This window comes from Oncorhynchus clarkii, chromosome 9 (genome assembly GCF_045791955.1).
Source record: "Oncorhynchus clarkii lewisi isolate Uvic-CL-2024 chromosome 9, UVic_Ocla_1.0, whole genome shotgun sequence".
NCBI lineage: Eukaryota > Metazoa > Chordata > Actinopteri > Salmoniformes > Salmonidae > Oncorhynchus > Oncorhynchus clarkii.
The window spans coordinates 64038147-64054025 of record NC_092155.1 but is presented as its reverse complement, the minus strand read 5'-3'; the positions used below and the strand labels follow the sequence as shown (position 1 = coordinate 64054025).

General features: G+C 44.5%; 1 protein-coding gene across 25 annotated transcripts in view; it reads left to right on the top strand.

Moving 5' to 3' along the window:
- LOC139416728 (heparan sulfate proteoglycan 2) overlaps nt 1–15879 on the top strand; it is a 190475-nt gene that overhangs the window by 146110 nt on the left and 28486 nt on the right. For all 25 annotated transcript variants that reach the window (XM_071165756.1, XM_071165745.1, XM_071165742.1 and 22 more), the window contains 13 exons: nt 1751–1886; nt 2115–2275; nt 2790–2925; nt 3379–3522; nt 3832–3966; nt 4146–4327; nt 9979–10174; nt 10426–10605; nt 12088–12348; nt 12538–12700; nt 14939–15036; nt 15250–15516; nt 15731–15843. In XM_071165756.1, coding sequence (XP_071021857.1) covers nt 1751–1886; nt 2115–2275; nt 2790–2925; nt 3379–3522; nt 3832–3966; nt 4146–4327; nt 9979–10174; nt 10426–10605; nt 12088–12348; nt 12538–12700; nt 14939–15036; nt 15250–15516; nt 15731–15843 — 2172 coding nt within the window. The remainder of the gene's footprint in view (nt 1–1750; nt 1887–2114; nt 2276–2789; nt 2926–3378; nt 3523–3831; nt 3967–4145; nt 4328–9978; nt 10175–10425; nt 10606–12087; nt 12349–12537; nt 12701–14938; nt 15037–15249; nt 15517–15730; nt 15844–15879) is intronic.

The following is a 15879-nucleotide window of genomic DNA, read 5'->3' as shown; positions in this document are numbered from 1 at the left end:
ACTATTTACCATTTTGCTCACATTATTATTATTCCTGTATGTACATGCCAAGGCCCCAGGGCGTAGCTAGGTATTTGGGACATAGTCTCCTCATGCCAGGCACTTGTCCCCTCGAGGGGCTTTGGGTTAGTCCCTCCGTACCTCATGTCTCCTCCGCCAGCCGATGCTCAGGGCTCTGTTTTGTTCTGCCCCAGACAGCTTCAGCGTTGTGTCAGCTTTTCCCATGGGGACTCGGGCTCTGCCGTGCGGCCACGCAGAAATTCTGTGTACTTTAGCAAATGGGTTGCTTTGAAAACTTGTGAATGGGTTCAGACACACATTGAGCCGGCTCTGCCTCAGCCACTGCTCACTTTAGCCAGGCCCTCACGGTTGACTAGGCCGGAGCTAAGCAGCTTTGTCCACGGATGGAAGGCACACTACCACCACCCTTAGGAAACTGTAATCCACCCAGCCCAGCCACACCCCTTTAAATTCTCTCTCCAGACACACCCCTTTAAATTATCTCTCTAGAGTCTAGACACACCCCTTTAAATAATGTCTTTAGGTGTACTCTATTCTCAGCTGTAACACTGGCCACTGTTCACTTTGATGGTTGTAATACTGTATAGTTGTAAGGTTGTAAATTATATTAAGGTCCACTCTGTCCATTATAGTTCAAGTGTAAAGTAGTTGTTTAGCCTTGATTTAGTGAGTGGTTGTAAGTATGAATAAACATCTGTAATGCATTACCAGGGATTTCAGACTGTACAGAGGAGCTTTGTAGTATTGCTTGAAAGCATTGTATTGGCTCAAAGCACTATGTCTAATATGTCAATTCCCTAACAGTTTCCTAGTCCTGTCATCATTGTACTGAATCATTTTAACAACTCAACAACAATGATTTTAAGTATACAAAAGTATACAATAACATGTGCTACTATACCTACTGTACTGTATGCTACTGTAATGTATCCTGCTGTAGTGTATGACTACCTACTGCAGTTTATCCTACTGTAGTGTATCCTACTGTAGTGTATCCTACTGTATTGTATCCTACTGTAGTGTACCCTACTGTAGTGTATGCTACTGTAGTGTATCCTGCTGTAGTGTATGACTACCTACTGTAGTGTTCCCTACTGTAGTGTATCCTACTGTAGATTATGACTACCTACTGTAGTGTATCCTACTGTAGTGTATGACAAACTACTGTAGTGTATCCTACTGTATGTCATTGGTAACTGTTTCAATAGTGATCATTATTTGTTGTCAAATTAACATTTTTAACTGTGAAATCATTATAGTAATGTTGATATACCTAAACATTACTTTTCTCTTCAACCAACGATGAATTGGTTAGATTTTATTGTTTTATTTAATGCAAATCACAGCAATAACTGAAAAGCCATTTTTAATGATCATAACACAAACATTGTTACAACGCACACACCATTTAACAATGCTATATACTGTATATGCTGAAGATCCACCCTGCTGTGCTTTTGTTGGTATTGATTTGAAATGATATCAAGTGTGTCTGTTGTTCGCACCTTTGTGGGTTTACACAGTGGTTATACAATGTTTAAACAGTAGGTGTTGGTCCAGAGGTAAGAAATCTGCTGTATGTATGATGTTTTTGTATTGGGTTTAGGTAGAGGCATTATCATTGTCATGCACATTGTCGTGTAGCTCGTACCACAGTGGTGCATTGTGTCTAAGGCCATTGTGACATATTCTTCATCCCTCTCCATGCTTGTTGCTGTGCCCTCTCTAGACCCGTATGGAGCGTACAGACATTGGCACCCTTCTCATCCCCAACATCAAGTCCTCTGACTCTGGCACCTACCTGTGTGTCGGAACCAACTCCATAGGGTCCTCAGAGGCTCGCATCGAGGTTACTGTCAATAGAGGTGAGAGTTCACTCCAGGGTCATGTTCAGTAGGGCACTCGTTTTAAAAAGTTTCGCAACGTAAATTGGAAAGATAGTTCAGATTACGTCAATGTTTTAATCTGTTTCAAAATGTTTTCTCCTTAATGGGCATGACCCAGGTAATTGTACCCCAGAGCTTGCTGCCGCTGTGTGTTGATAGTAATTTAACATTAGTAAATGTCTGTGTCCTGTGTTTGTGGTTGTGTAGCAATAGGAGGAGACACCATCTCATCAGCCATCACCATCCAGCCCTCCATAGCTGACGTCCAGGAGGGACAGTCTCTGGACCTTAACTGTTTTGTCCCTGGTAACCCCCCACCTGCTGTCACCTGGAGGAGGTCTAGTGGACGCCTGTCTGCCAATCACCAGGTTGGAATATACACATGTTCTCTTACTAGGGTTGAACAATTCTGGAAACTTTACCAAAATTCCCAGGTTTTGGTTTTTCCAAAGTTCCCAACATGGATTTCTGAAAACCCAGGAACTTTGGGACCTTACCTCTAACATACAAATGCTTCCAACTGTTCATGTAAATGTACTGTAGCCACATGATGATATGGTATCATTACTGTTTAGGATTCTCAGCTAGTCAAATCTCTATGAAAAAATCTATTGAAGGGATAGTGGGACATTTTGCTAGCTAGCATGCTAGTTGGTTCTGCAGACTTCCAGTCATTGTGCTAACGCTAGTTATAAATTGCATCAGAAACAACCTTCAACTTCATTAAAACTGAAAGCAGAGACATAAAAATGGTATCCATGAGTTCATCTGACTCTGGGGAAGTAGAACAAAATCATTGCCAACACGTCGCACTATCCCTTTAATGAAGACTGTTTATTTCAGCGGAATATTCAGCAGGATAATTCCCATTGTGCCTAACAGGTTCTGGGTACCCAGCTGCGTATCCTCTCTGCCAGCCCAGATGACTCTGGGGAGTATATCTGTCGTGCGGAGGCAGCGCCTGGTACACCTGTCCGTCAGGCCTCAGTCTCTGTCTCAGTCACAGCCACCTCCTCTCGTAAGTCAGCAAGCTATTCTCTCTGTGACAGTCCACTGGCTTGACATTTTAACTATCCTCTCTACTGATATCACTGGGGATGGTGGTGAAGCAGTCCGACGCAGTAGGAACATCTGTGTAATTTATTTTGTGGCCTTTCGTCATGTACAGTATTACTTTTCCAGTTGTGTTTAATTCCAACCCTCCTTAAAGTGACCTCAAGAGCGTATGCTTTACTTTTCCACACTGTGCCATGATCTCATCCTGGTTCAAACCTTCCTGGGTTTCTGGTTTGTCATGGTTTGTATTTGCTTCTAAATTCCAATGCTTCCAATGGAGGCCATAGACCTAAAGTATCATGATCTTGTACTTACAGTACACCCTCTTGTAAATGTTGTAGGATTAGAACTTGAGTGAGCAGAGGAAACATTGTCCTGTTGTAATGTTTGAGGTGGTGTGTGTTCCCTGGAGCAGGCCTGCAGACCCCTATCATCTCCATTGAGCCCCACAGTGCAGCGGTGCGAAAGGGAGAGTCAGCCAGCTTCAAGTGTAGGGTCTACAGTGGAGCCCAGCCCGTTCGCCTGGAGTGGAAACTGTCCAACAACCAGCCCCTTCCTGGTGAGGCTCCTCCCCCCCACACACATACTGTTGCACTGTTACTCTCCAACTGGAGGATACTGAATCATTCAATTAAATTCCATACAGCAGAAAGGCATTTAGTCAGATTCTTGTCAGATGTCAGAATCATGTCATTATCCACACACGCAAACTACCTGCAATACATTCAGTAATGACAACATATCGTCTGTATCCAATTACTGTTCTTTCATTTTTAGCTACGTTTTTAATTTAACACACGCAGTTGCTGCTTGTAAGAGATGTACTTGACAGACTAAAGTATTCCCTATAAAACCTGTCATTCTGTAGACAATGTGAAGATTGACCATTACGGCTCTGTCCTCATCATCACTGATGCCCGCCCTAGCAACCAGGGCACCTACCGCTGTGTGGCTAGCAACTTGTTTGGAATCACCCAGAGCCTGGTCTCTCTGATTGTCAGAGGTATGGTGTAGTCACACACACACACACATACACATACACACACACATATATGCTGTTGATGTTTATGGTGTGGTTCGGTATGAGCAGCTACTCTCTGTCGATGAACTAAGGGCCCCCCTTGGTGGTTGTCATGGTAAAGGAAAGGTTGTTTATTTGGGTGATGTCATCCTTCCTTCCAGAGTCTCCCGTAGCGACTGTCACCCCTCAGGGGCCCGTGCGAGTCAAGGTGGGTGAACCCATCAATCTGGAGTGCCAGGCCTCCGGGGAGCCACGGCCATCTGTCACATGGCACAGGCTGGACAACGCCCGCAAGACCATGCTGAGTAGTCCTGTGCCCATGGAGTCCAACGCTGTCATGCAGGTACTATACTGGATCTGTGTTCATTTTTACTGAGCTTTTGTACTGTACAGGCGAAAGGTAGCCTAGTGGTTAACCTGTTGCGACGACCAAACCCGGATCCGGGATTCTATTTATAGACCTAAGCTCATTACCATAACGCAACGTTAACTATTCATGAAAATCGCAAATGAAATGAAATAAATATGCTAGCTCTCAAGCTTAGCCTTTTGTTAACAACACTGTCATCTCAGATTTTCAAAATGTGCTTTTCAACCATAGGAAAACAATCATTTGTGTAACAGTAGCTAGCTAGCGTAGCATTTAGCGTTAGCATTAGCGTTAGCATTAGCGTTAGCATTTAGCAGGCAACTATCACAAAAACAAGTAAAGCCTTCAAATAAAATAACTTACCTTTGAAGAACTTCTGATGTTTTCAATGAGGAGACTCTCAGTTAGATAGCAGATGCTCCGTTTTTCCAAAAAGATCCTTTGTGTATTAGAAATAGCTCCGTTTTGTACATCACATTTGGCTACCAAAAAAAAAAAAAAAAAAAAAAAAAAAAAAAACGAAAATTGAGCCCTCAAAACGCGAACTTTTTTCCAAATTAACTCCATAATATCGACTGAAACATGGCAAACGTGGTTTAGAATCAATCCTCAAGGTGTTTTTCCACATATCTCTTCAATGATATATCCTTCGTGGAAGCCTGGTTTCTCCTTGCTCTCAAATGGAAAAATAATTGCACCTGGCTTTACGCTCCAATTTCGACGCAGGGACACCAGGCGGACACTTGGAAAATGTAGTCTCTTATGGTCAATCTTCCAATGATATGCCTACAAATACGTCACAATGCTGCTAACACTTTGGGGGAACGACAGAAAGTGTAGGCTCATTCCTTGCGCAATCACAGCCATATAAGGAGACAATGGAAAACAGAGCTTCAGAAATTCTGCTCATTTCCTGGTTGATGCATCATCTTGGTTTCGCCTGTAGAATGAGTTCTGGGGCACTTACAGACAATATCTTTGCAGATTCTGAAACTTCAGAGTGTTTTCTTTCAAAAACTGTCAAGAATATGCATAGTCGAGCATCTTTTCGTGACAAAATATCGCGCTTAAAACGGGAACGTTTTTTATCCAAAAATGAAATAGCGCCCCTAGAGATCAAAGAGGTTAAGAGCTTTGAACAAGTAACTGACAGGTCGCTGGTTCCGACTAGGTGACTAGGTGAAAAATCTGAGCAAGGCACTTAACCCTAATTTCTCTGGATAAGAGTGTCTACTAAATTACAAGTGAAATGTATGTGTATGTATGTATAAAGGTTTTCTAAACAAAGATTAAGCCTAGATTCTTAATTCAATGTGCTTCTTGCTCTAAAAACCAGGCTTAATCTGTGTATGAGTAACCAGCCCTAGTGTTAGGATGTAATACATTTTTGTGCTAAGATATATTACATAGGGTGTGCTATTTATTCTATGATGGGCAAATGCAGTAAAGCTGTTGTCATGACGGCCCTTGGGGGAGGATCATAGCCCCCCCCCCCCCCCCCCCCTCCCTCTCTCCATAGTTTTATGATGGTCGTAAATACTCTGCTTCTGGGTCTGTAGTATTGAGATTGGAATGTGTGACTGTGGGACACAGAGAGAGACTTTCAACAGTATTTCTGTATTCCAAACATTTGGAATGGTCCTGGGGTATTTAAAGAACAATCCTGTCGAATTTGTTAATAATTTGTGATGTAACTAAAGACGATAGGACAACATAACAGTATCCCTTAATTTATATATTTTCCAGCTGTCAGGGTCACATCCAAATGTGGGGAAACATATATGATTAAATATAAAACTATTAGTGAGAAGATGTAATGTGATGTTAGCCTTCTAAATGAGAGAATTGTTTTTCATATGAAGTCTTAAAACCTCTTGGAACTCCCTCTCCCGGATCCGGGAGAATTGTCATCAACTAACACTAATTAGCATAACGCAACGGATATTACTAGAAAATATTCATATTCATGAAATCACAAGTGAAATATATTGAGACACAGCTTAGCCTTTTGTTAATCACCCTGTCATCTCAGATTTTGAAATTATGCTTTACAGCCAAAGCAAGACAAGCATTTGTGTAAGTTTATCGATAGCCTAGCATAGCATTATGCCTAGCTGGCAGCAGGCAGCTTGGTCACAAAAATCAGAAAAGCAATCAAATTAAATTGTTTACCTTTGATGAGCTTCGGATGTTTTCACTCACGAGACTCCCAGTTAAACAGCAAATGTTCATTTTATCCCATAAAGATTATTTTTATAGCCAAAACACCTCCGTTTGTACTTCACGTTTGGTTAAGAAATCCACCGGAAACCGCGGTCACGACAACGCCAAAAAATATTCCAAATTAGATCCATAATATCGACAGAAACATGGCAAACGTTTTTTATAATCAATCCTCAAGGTGTTTTTCGCTAATATATCAACCGGGACAGGTGGCTTCTTAGTAGGAAAGAGAGAAACAATGGCCGCATTTGTCTTTTATGCACAAAACACTCTGAGAGCCTCCAGCTGACCACTGACGCAATGTTGTCGTTCAGGCTCATTTTTCTAAATAAAAGCCTGAAACTATGTATTGTGACACTAGACACATTAGGGAAGCCATAGAAAAAGGAATCTGGTTGATATCTCATTCACTGCTCAATAGGGACGCTTTCTAAATAAGAGTCCCTTCCTGATTGGATTTTTCTCAATCTTTCGCCTGCAATATTAGCTCTGTTATACTCACAGACAATATTTTTACAGTTTTGGAAACTTTAGAGTGTTTTCTATCCTAAGATGTCAATTATAGGCATATTCTAGCATCTTGTCCTGACAAAATAGCCCGTTTACTTTGGGAACATTATTTTTCCAAAAATGAAAATACTGCCCCCTAGTCACAAAAGGTTAAGGAGCCTTTTGGTCTTAGTCTTGGCGCTCCTGTACTTCTTGCCGTGCAGTAGCAGAGAAAACAATCTATGACTTGGGTGACTAGAGTCTCTGACAACTTTATGGGCTTTCCTCTGACACCGCCTATTATATCCTGTCCTGGATGGCAGGAAGCTTGGCCCCAGTGATGTACTGGGCCGTACGCACTACCCTCTGTAGTGCCTTGCAGTCAGATGCCAAGCAGTTGCCATACCAGGCGGTGAGGCAACCGGTCAGGATGCTCTCGAGTGTACCGCCGCATAACCTTTTGAGGGTCTGGGGACATATGCCAAATCGTTTCAGTCTCCTGAGGGGGAAAAGGTTTTGTTGTACCGTCTTCACAACTGTCTTGGTGTGTTAGGACCATGATAGTTCATTGGTGATGTGGACACCAAGGAACTTGAAACTCTCGACCCGCTCCACTACAGCCCCTTTGTAGTCCACGATCAGCTCCTTTGTCTTGCTCACATTGAGGGAGAGGTTGTGTTCCTGGCACCACACTGCCAGTTCTCTGACCTCCACCCTATAGGCTGCCTCATCGTTGTCGGTGATCAGGCCCACCACTGTTGTGTCGTCAGCAAGCTTAATGATGTTGTTGGAGTCATGTTTGGCCACGTAGTCGTGGGTGAACAGGGAGTACAGGTGGGGACTAAGTACACACCCCTGAGGGGCCCCAGTGTTGAGGATCAGTGTGGCAGACGTGTTGTTGCCTTCCCTTACCACCTGCGGGCGGCCCGTCAGGAAGTCCAGGATCCAGTTGCAGAGGGAGGTGTTTAGTCACAGGGTCCTTAGCTTAGTGATGAGATTTGTGGGCACTATGGTGTTGAACTCCTAGCTGTAGTCAATGAACAACATTCTCACATAGGTGTTCCCTTTGTCCAGGTGGGAAAGGGCAGTGTGGAGTGTGAATGAGATTGCGTCATCTGTGGATCTGTTAGGGCAGTATGCGAATTGAAGTGGGTCTAGGGTAACCGGGAGGATGCTGTTGATGTGAGCCATGACCAGCCTTTCAAAGCACTTCATGGCTACCGACCTGAGTGGTACAGAGCGGTAATCATTTAGGCAGGTTACCTTCACTTTCTTGGGCACAGGGACTATGGTGGTCTGCTTGAAACATGTAGGTACTACAGACTCAGTCAGGGAGAGGTTCAAAATGTCAGTGAAAACACTTGCCAATGGGTCCTCGCATGCTGTGAGTACACGTCCTTGTAATCCATCTGGCCCTGCGGCTTTATGAATGTTGACCTGTTTAAAGGTCTTACTCACGTCAGCTACCGAGAGCGTTATCACACAGTCATCCAGAAAGCTGGTGCTCTCATGCATGCTTCAGTGTTGCTTGCCTCGAAGCGAGCATAAAAGGTATTTAGCTCGTCTGGTAGGCTCACGTCACTGGGCAGCTCGCGTCTGCCTTTCCCTTTGTAGTCCGTAATAGTTTTCAAGCCCTGCCACATCCGACGAGCGTCAGAGCCGGTGTAGTAGGATTCAATCTTAACCCTGTATTGATGCTTTGCTTGTTTGATGGTTCGTCTGAGGGAATAACGGGATTTCTTATAAGCATCCAGATTAGTGTCCCGCTCCTTGAAAGTGGCAGCTCTAGCCTTTAGCTCGATGCAGCTGTTGCCTGTTTCCATGGCTTCTGGTTGGGATACGTACGTGCGGTCACTGTAGGGACGATGTCATTGATGCGCTTATTGATGAAGCCGATGACTGAGGTGGTATACTCCTCAATGTCATTGGATGAATCCCAGAACATATTCCAGTCTGTTCTAGCAAAACTGTCCTGTAGCGTAGCATTGGCGTCATCTGACTACTTCTATATTGAGCGAGTCACTGGTACTTCCTGCTGTAGTTTTTGCTTGTAAGCAGGAATCAGGAGGATATAATTATGGTCAGATTTGCCAAATGAAGGGCGGGGGAAAGCTTTGTATGCATCTCTGTGTGTGGGGTAACGGTGGTCTAGAGTTTTTTTTCCTCTGGTTGCACATGTGACATGCTGGTAAAAACTTGGTAAGTTAAGTCTCCCTGCATTAACGTCCCCGGCCACTAGGAGTTTCACTTCTGGATGAGAATTGTATTGTTTGCTTATGGCCTTATAGAGTTGGTTGAGTGTGGTCTTAGTGCCAGCATCGGTCTGTGGTGGTAAATAGACGGCTACGAGTGATATAGATGAGAACACTCTAGGTAGATAGTGTGGTCTACAGCTTATCATAAGGTACTCTACCTCAGGCGAGCAATACCTCAAGACTTCTTTAATATTAGGCATCTCGCACCAGCTGTTATTGACAAAAAGACACACACCCCCACCCCTCGTCTTACCAGACGTAGCATCTCTCTTCTGCTGGTGCATAGAAAATCCCGCCAGCTCTATATGTATAACCTATCCTGTGTGTGTTTATGTTCTTCTGTGTGATTATTTAGTTAGTTAGTAAATAAATAATTAAGCCAATTGGCAATTCAGAATATGACTGATGAGGTAATACATGAATAAGTGACTGTAATCAATAAGATATGAAAATAAGAGAGTTAAATTCAGGAAATAGTAACTCTTTAAACAACATTTTCCCGTGGTGCACCGGCTTCCTAGTTAATTCATGTTTAGTAATTTACTAATTAGATTAGTTTAATCACGTAATAATTACACCTAGAGAAATGATTTGATAATATAACAGTCTTCACATTAATGATAGTCCAAAAGACACGACACGGTCTTCCCCTCCCAGGTCCTAGTGGCCCGTCCAGAAGACAGTGGCACCTACGTGTGCACGGCCCGCAACAACGAGGGAACCACCGAGACCAGGGTGGAAGTGATCGTGGAAGGGGGTGCCCAGGTGCCCACCTCGCCACGTGCCTCTGTGCCAGAACCCCTTATGGTGGTGGTGGAGGGACAGACCACCACACTGAGATGTGATGCTCACGGTAACTGATGCACTTCCAAATTACACTAACGATTATTGAAGCAAAGATAACAGAGTTCCCAGGTTTTGATTGTATTGATACTTGTTATTACAGAGACATACATCCAATACATCCTACAAATGAGAGTTGAGAGGAACTTCATGTCATAGACACCTCATCTTTGCTAAGACCATACAACTGGCATTACAAATAATTTACATTCACTTAAGTCCTTTTTACACAGTGATATTGTGATTTCCCTCCCTCCCAAGGATTCCCCTCCCCTAAGATCACATGGTCTAAGCTGCGTGCCCCTCTTCCCTGGAGACATAAGGTAGTGGACAACACCCTAGTCCTGCCCAGTGTTGGCCGGGCAGACTCTGGAGAGTACATCTGTAACGCCACCAACAACATGGGCACCACAGAGGTCACCATCATGCTGGATGTGGAGAGTGAGTCTGATAAACAGATTTTATTAGCCTGGTCCCAAATCTTTTGTAATTCTTAACCAACTCCTGTTAATCGTGATCGTGTTGGCTATACAAATCTGGAACCAAAGAGATCTGGGTCCAGGTTAGGGTTTCATCACTGCTGGTTCCAGTCTGAACAGAAATATTGTGGAGACTTATATAGATTATTAACACCAGTAAAACTCAATGACACAGCTCATGAATCACGTCTCACCATGCATAAATGTGACCTCACATCTCTATGCGAGCTTAAGTCTAATTTAGTGATTTGCTTTTACGTTTAAAAAAAATATAGATTTATAGCTTAAAAATCTATCAACTGTAGATGAAACATGGGAAAACCACTCAGGGGACAAGTATGAAAAAAAGCCCTTGAAAGATTTTGCTGAATGTTCACACTTGCTGGAGACCTCTTCTTTGTTTACGCCCATTCAGCATCTTTCACGCCCTCTTAAGCCTTAGCCCCACCCATGTAAATGCATATGAGTCAGCAGAAAGTAATCTCTCTATTTAAACTTTCTCCAACTGAGCTTTGTCGATAGCACCTGCTAAATTTGCAGGTTGACCTTTATTGTCATGAATCTTGCCCTAGAGGCAAAACTGAGCAAAATTAAAGGTTAGGGTTAGGCATTAGGGTTAGCAGTGTGGTTAAAGTTAGGATTAGGTTTAAAATTATTTTATGACTTTGTGGCTGTACGAGCTAGTGACGACTCTGCAGAGATGCCTCTAAGTCAAGATTCATGACATTAAATGCCAACCTACACTAAATTCAGGGCAGCAATGTTGTTGAGCGCTGTAGCAATGCTTTTGCAGTTGTCCATGACTATATCTTTCCAAAAATCTGCGGAAGCAAAGATTATCTATATACTGACCAGGGAAACCCCATTCTGTTATACATGTAGGCAGAAGCCTGTGATATGACAGGCCAAACATCTCTCGGCATATCTAGCCGAGAGGGAGGGTTTGGCCGGTAGGGATATCCTTGTCTCATCGCGCACCAGCGACTCCTGTGGCGGGCCTTGCGCAGTGCGCGCTAACCAAGGTTGCCAGGTGCACGGTGATTCCTCCGACACATTGGTGCGGCTGGCTTCCGGGTTTGATGGCGCTGTGTTAAGAAGCAGTGCGGCTTGGTTGGGTTGTGTTTCGGAGGACGCATGGCTTTCAACCTTCATCTCTCCCGAGCCTGTACGGGAGTTATAGCGATGAGACAAGATAGTAGCTACTAAACAATTGGATACCACGAAATTGGGGAGAAAAAGGGGTAAAAAAAAATCCCCCTGCCCCCCCAAAAAAAGAAGGCATATCGGAAGAAAAAACTATTCGAAAATGATAATAATTTCGGCCTTACTGTGAAGTCGGAACTAGCTCCAAATGTCCAGCTTCCTGAATCAAGTCACACATCATCATCTATTCCTAATACTAGTCACTTTAGTATCTCTAACCTTCCATGTCTCTGTGATGCAGCTCCTCCCTATGCCACCTCCCTGCCCGACGACGTGGCAGTGCGTGTGGGCGAGGTAATCCGACTGCAGTGCCTGGCCCATGGTACTCCCCCCCTGCTCTTCCAGTGGACCAAGCTGGACGGCAGCCTGTCCACCAGGGCTGACGTCCAAGCAGGAGACCTCCAGATCAACCTGGCCACAGCCGAAGACACTGGCACTTACAAGTGTGTCGCCACCAACAAAGTGGGCACCAGTGAAGCACATGCCAAGGTTACAGTCAGATGTAAGTAAGCCCAGTCACATCCTGGCTTCTGTGTTGATGAAATTTGTCTACAGTAAGGTTTTTGTCATCATAAAAACCACCATCAGTGAAGCACACAAACACTCCCTTATTGTGTATGTGTGTGTGCATCTGTGTGTGAATGCACTTGCCTGCCTGCCTGTGTGTGTGTGTGTGTGTGTGTCTGTGTAGCGCCCCTAGCGGTGCGTGTGTCTCCTCAGGTGGAGGTGAAGGCCCAGGGTAGTGCTGTGGAGTTCACCTGCTCTGCTGCAGGAGGCCTGGGGACCACCATGGAGTGGCTGAAGGAGGGAGGAGCCCTGCCCCCCAACCATCACATCAAAGACGGAGTGCTGAGGTGAGAGAGCCAGGAGTCACTTTACAGCAGGCAGTCCAAATACGTAACAGCCAAGTTAATAAACAGATCACTGACCATTTCGAATCCCACCGTACCTTCTCCACTGTGCAATCTGGTTTCCGAGCTGGTCACGGGTGCACCTCAGCCATGCTCAAGGTACTAAACGATATCATAACCGCCATCAATAAAAGACAGTACTGTGCAGCCGTATTTGTTGACCTGGCCAAGGCTTTCGACTGTCAATCACCGTATTCTTATCGGCAGACTCAACAGCCTTGGTTTCTCAAATGACTGCCTTGCCTAGTTCACCATCTACTTCTCAGACAGAGTTCAGTGTGTCAAATCGGAGAGCCTGTTGTCTGGACCTCTGGCAGTCTCTGTGGGTGTACCACAACGTTCAATTCTTGGACCGACTCTTTTCTCTGTATATATCAACGATGTCGCTCTTTCTGCGGGTGATTCCCTGATCCACCTCTATGCAGACGACACCATTCTGAATACATCTGGCCCCTCTTTGGACACTGTGTTAATCAACCTCCAAACGAGCTTCAATGCCATACAACACTCCTTCCTTGGCCTCCAACTGCTCTTAAATGCTAGTAAAACTAAATGCATGCTCTTCAACCGATTGCTGCCCGCACCTGCCCGCCCGACTAGCATCACTACTCTGGACGGTTCTGACTTAGAATATGTGGACAACTACAAATGCGTAGGTGTCTGGTTAGACTGTAAACTATCCTTACAGACTCATATTAAACATCTCCAATCCAAAATTAAATCTAGAATCGGCTTCCTATTTCGCAAAAAAGGCTCCTTCACTCACGCCACCAAACATACCCTCGTAAAACTGACCATCCTACCGATCCTCGACTTCGGCGATGTCATCTACAAAATAGCTTCCAATATTCTACTCAGCAAACTGGATGCAGTCTATCACAGTGCCATCCGTTTTGTCACCAATCCGTTTTGTCGCCCCTTATGCCACCCACCACTGCGACCTGTATGCTCTTGTCGGCTGGCCCTCGCTACATATTCGTCGCCAGACCCACTGGCTCAATTCTCAGATTCTTACCTCTAGCATAGACTTATAGATGACCTATCTATAAGTCTTTGCTAGGTAAAGCTCCGGCTTATCTCAGCTCACTGGTCACGATAACAACACCCACCCGTAGCACACGCTCCAGCAGGTATATCTCACTGGTCAGCCCCAAAGCCAACACCTCCTTTGGCCGCCTTTCCTTCCAGTTCTCTGCTGCCAGTGACTGGAACGAATTGCAAAAATTACTGAAGCTGGAGACTTATATTTCCCTCACTAACTTTAAACATCAGCTATCTGAGCAGCTAACCGATCGCTGCAGCTGTACATAGCCCATCTGTAAATAGCCCACCCAATCTCCCTACCTCATCCCCATATTGTTTTATTTACTTTTCTGCTCTTTTGCACACCAGTATTTCTACTTGCACATCATCATCTGCTCATCTATAACTCCAGTGTTAATTTGCTAAATTGTATTTACTCCGCTAATATGGCCTATTTATTGCCTTACCTCCTCACGCCATTTGCACACACTGTATATAGACTTTCTTATTTTTCTATTGTATTATTGACTGTACGCTTGTTTATTCCACGTGTAACTCTGTGTTGTTGTTTGTGTCACACTGCTTTGCTTTATCTTGGCCAGGTCTCAGATGTAAATGAGAATTTGTTCTCAACTAGCCTACCTGGTTAAATAAAGGTGAAAAAAAATGAAATAAAAAATACAGTTAAATGATGATCCAGGATCAACACAGTTGGGCTCCTGAGTGGCGCAGCGGTCTAAGGCACTGCATCTCAGTGCTAGGGGCGTCACTACAGACACCTTGGTTCGGCGCACAATTGGCCCTGTGTAATCCCGAGTTTGGCTGATATGCCGTCATTGTAAATAAAATAAGTAAATATTTGTTCTTAACTAACTTAACAGTTAAATAAAAAAAAATAAAAAAACGATGATCCAGGATCAACACTGTTAAATGATGATCTAGGATCAACACAGTTAATTGACAATCCAGAATCACCACAGTTAAATGATGATCCAGGATCAACACAGTCAAATGATGATCCAGGATTAACCAGATGATGATCCAGGATCAACAAAATGCATGATCAACAACAAGCATCCATGATCATGTCCCTCTTCGTGAAATCAGGACGTGCATTTGGATATCTGCCTGTATCTGATCCGTGTGTGTTTTGAGTAGAATTGAGAACCTGGATCAGAGCAATGAGGGCGTCTACATCTGCAGAGCCACCAGTGTTCATGGCCAGGCTCAGGATACCGCCAAGCTCACCATCCAAGGTTTGCCAACACCCTCGTACAATCATTGACACTGTCACAACCCACATTTATGACACATAATATTTTGTATAGCCCCACTATGCAATTCCTCTCAATGATCTGGGAATCACATAGATGTATATCTCTATAAATGGCTCTGCAATTATCTTTATTTTTACAGTATTAATTCAGTGTTTGTATGAACCCTCTCTCTCCTCTCCTCATTGCCTGCAGCCCTTCCCAAGGTAATGATCAACGTACGTACCTCAGTGCAGACTGTTATGGTTGGTAACTCGGTGGAGTTTGAGTGCCAGGCCATCGGCGAGCCCCAGCCCACGGTGCGCTGGAGCAAGGTGGGAGGGCTGCTACCGGCACACATTGTGGTGAAGGGCGGCATGCTTAAGATCGAACAGGTGACAGACGCTGACGCTGGACAGTACCGCTGCACTGCCACCAACGATGTGGGCTCTGTGCAGTCCCAGGTGGTCCTCAATGTCCAGTGTGAGTAGAAAAAGAAGTGTACTGGTCCTGTACGTCTGCAAACACACACATGCATGCACACACGCACACGCACACACACACACACACACACGCACACACACGCACAGACACACACACACCACACACACATGCACACACACGCACTCGCACACATGCACACTCCTATAGCTCTTGTCCCCTCCGACCATGTATTGACAGATGTTTGTTTGTAAAGCCCTACCCCAGATCGCAGCTCTGCCAGAGCTGAAGGAAGTGACAGTGGGATCTGATGCTGTCCTGCCCTGTGTGGCATCAGGATACCCAGTGCCTGCCATCAAATGGTCCAAGGTAACCAACACCCTATCAGTGCAACGGAAAACAAAC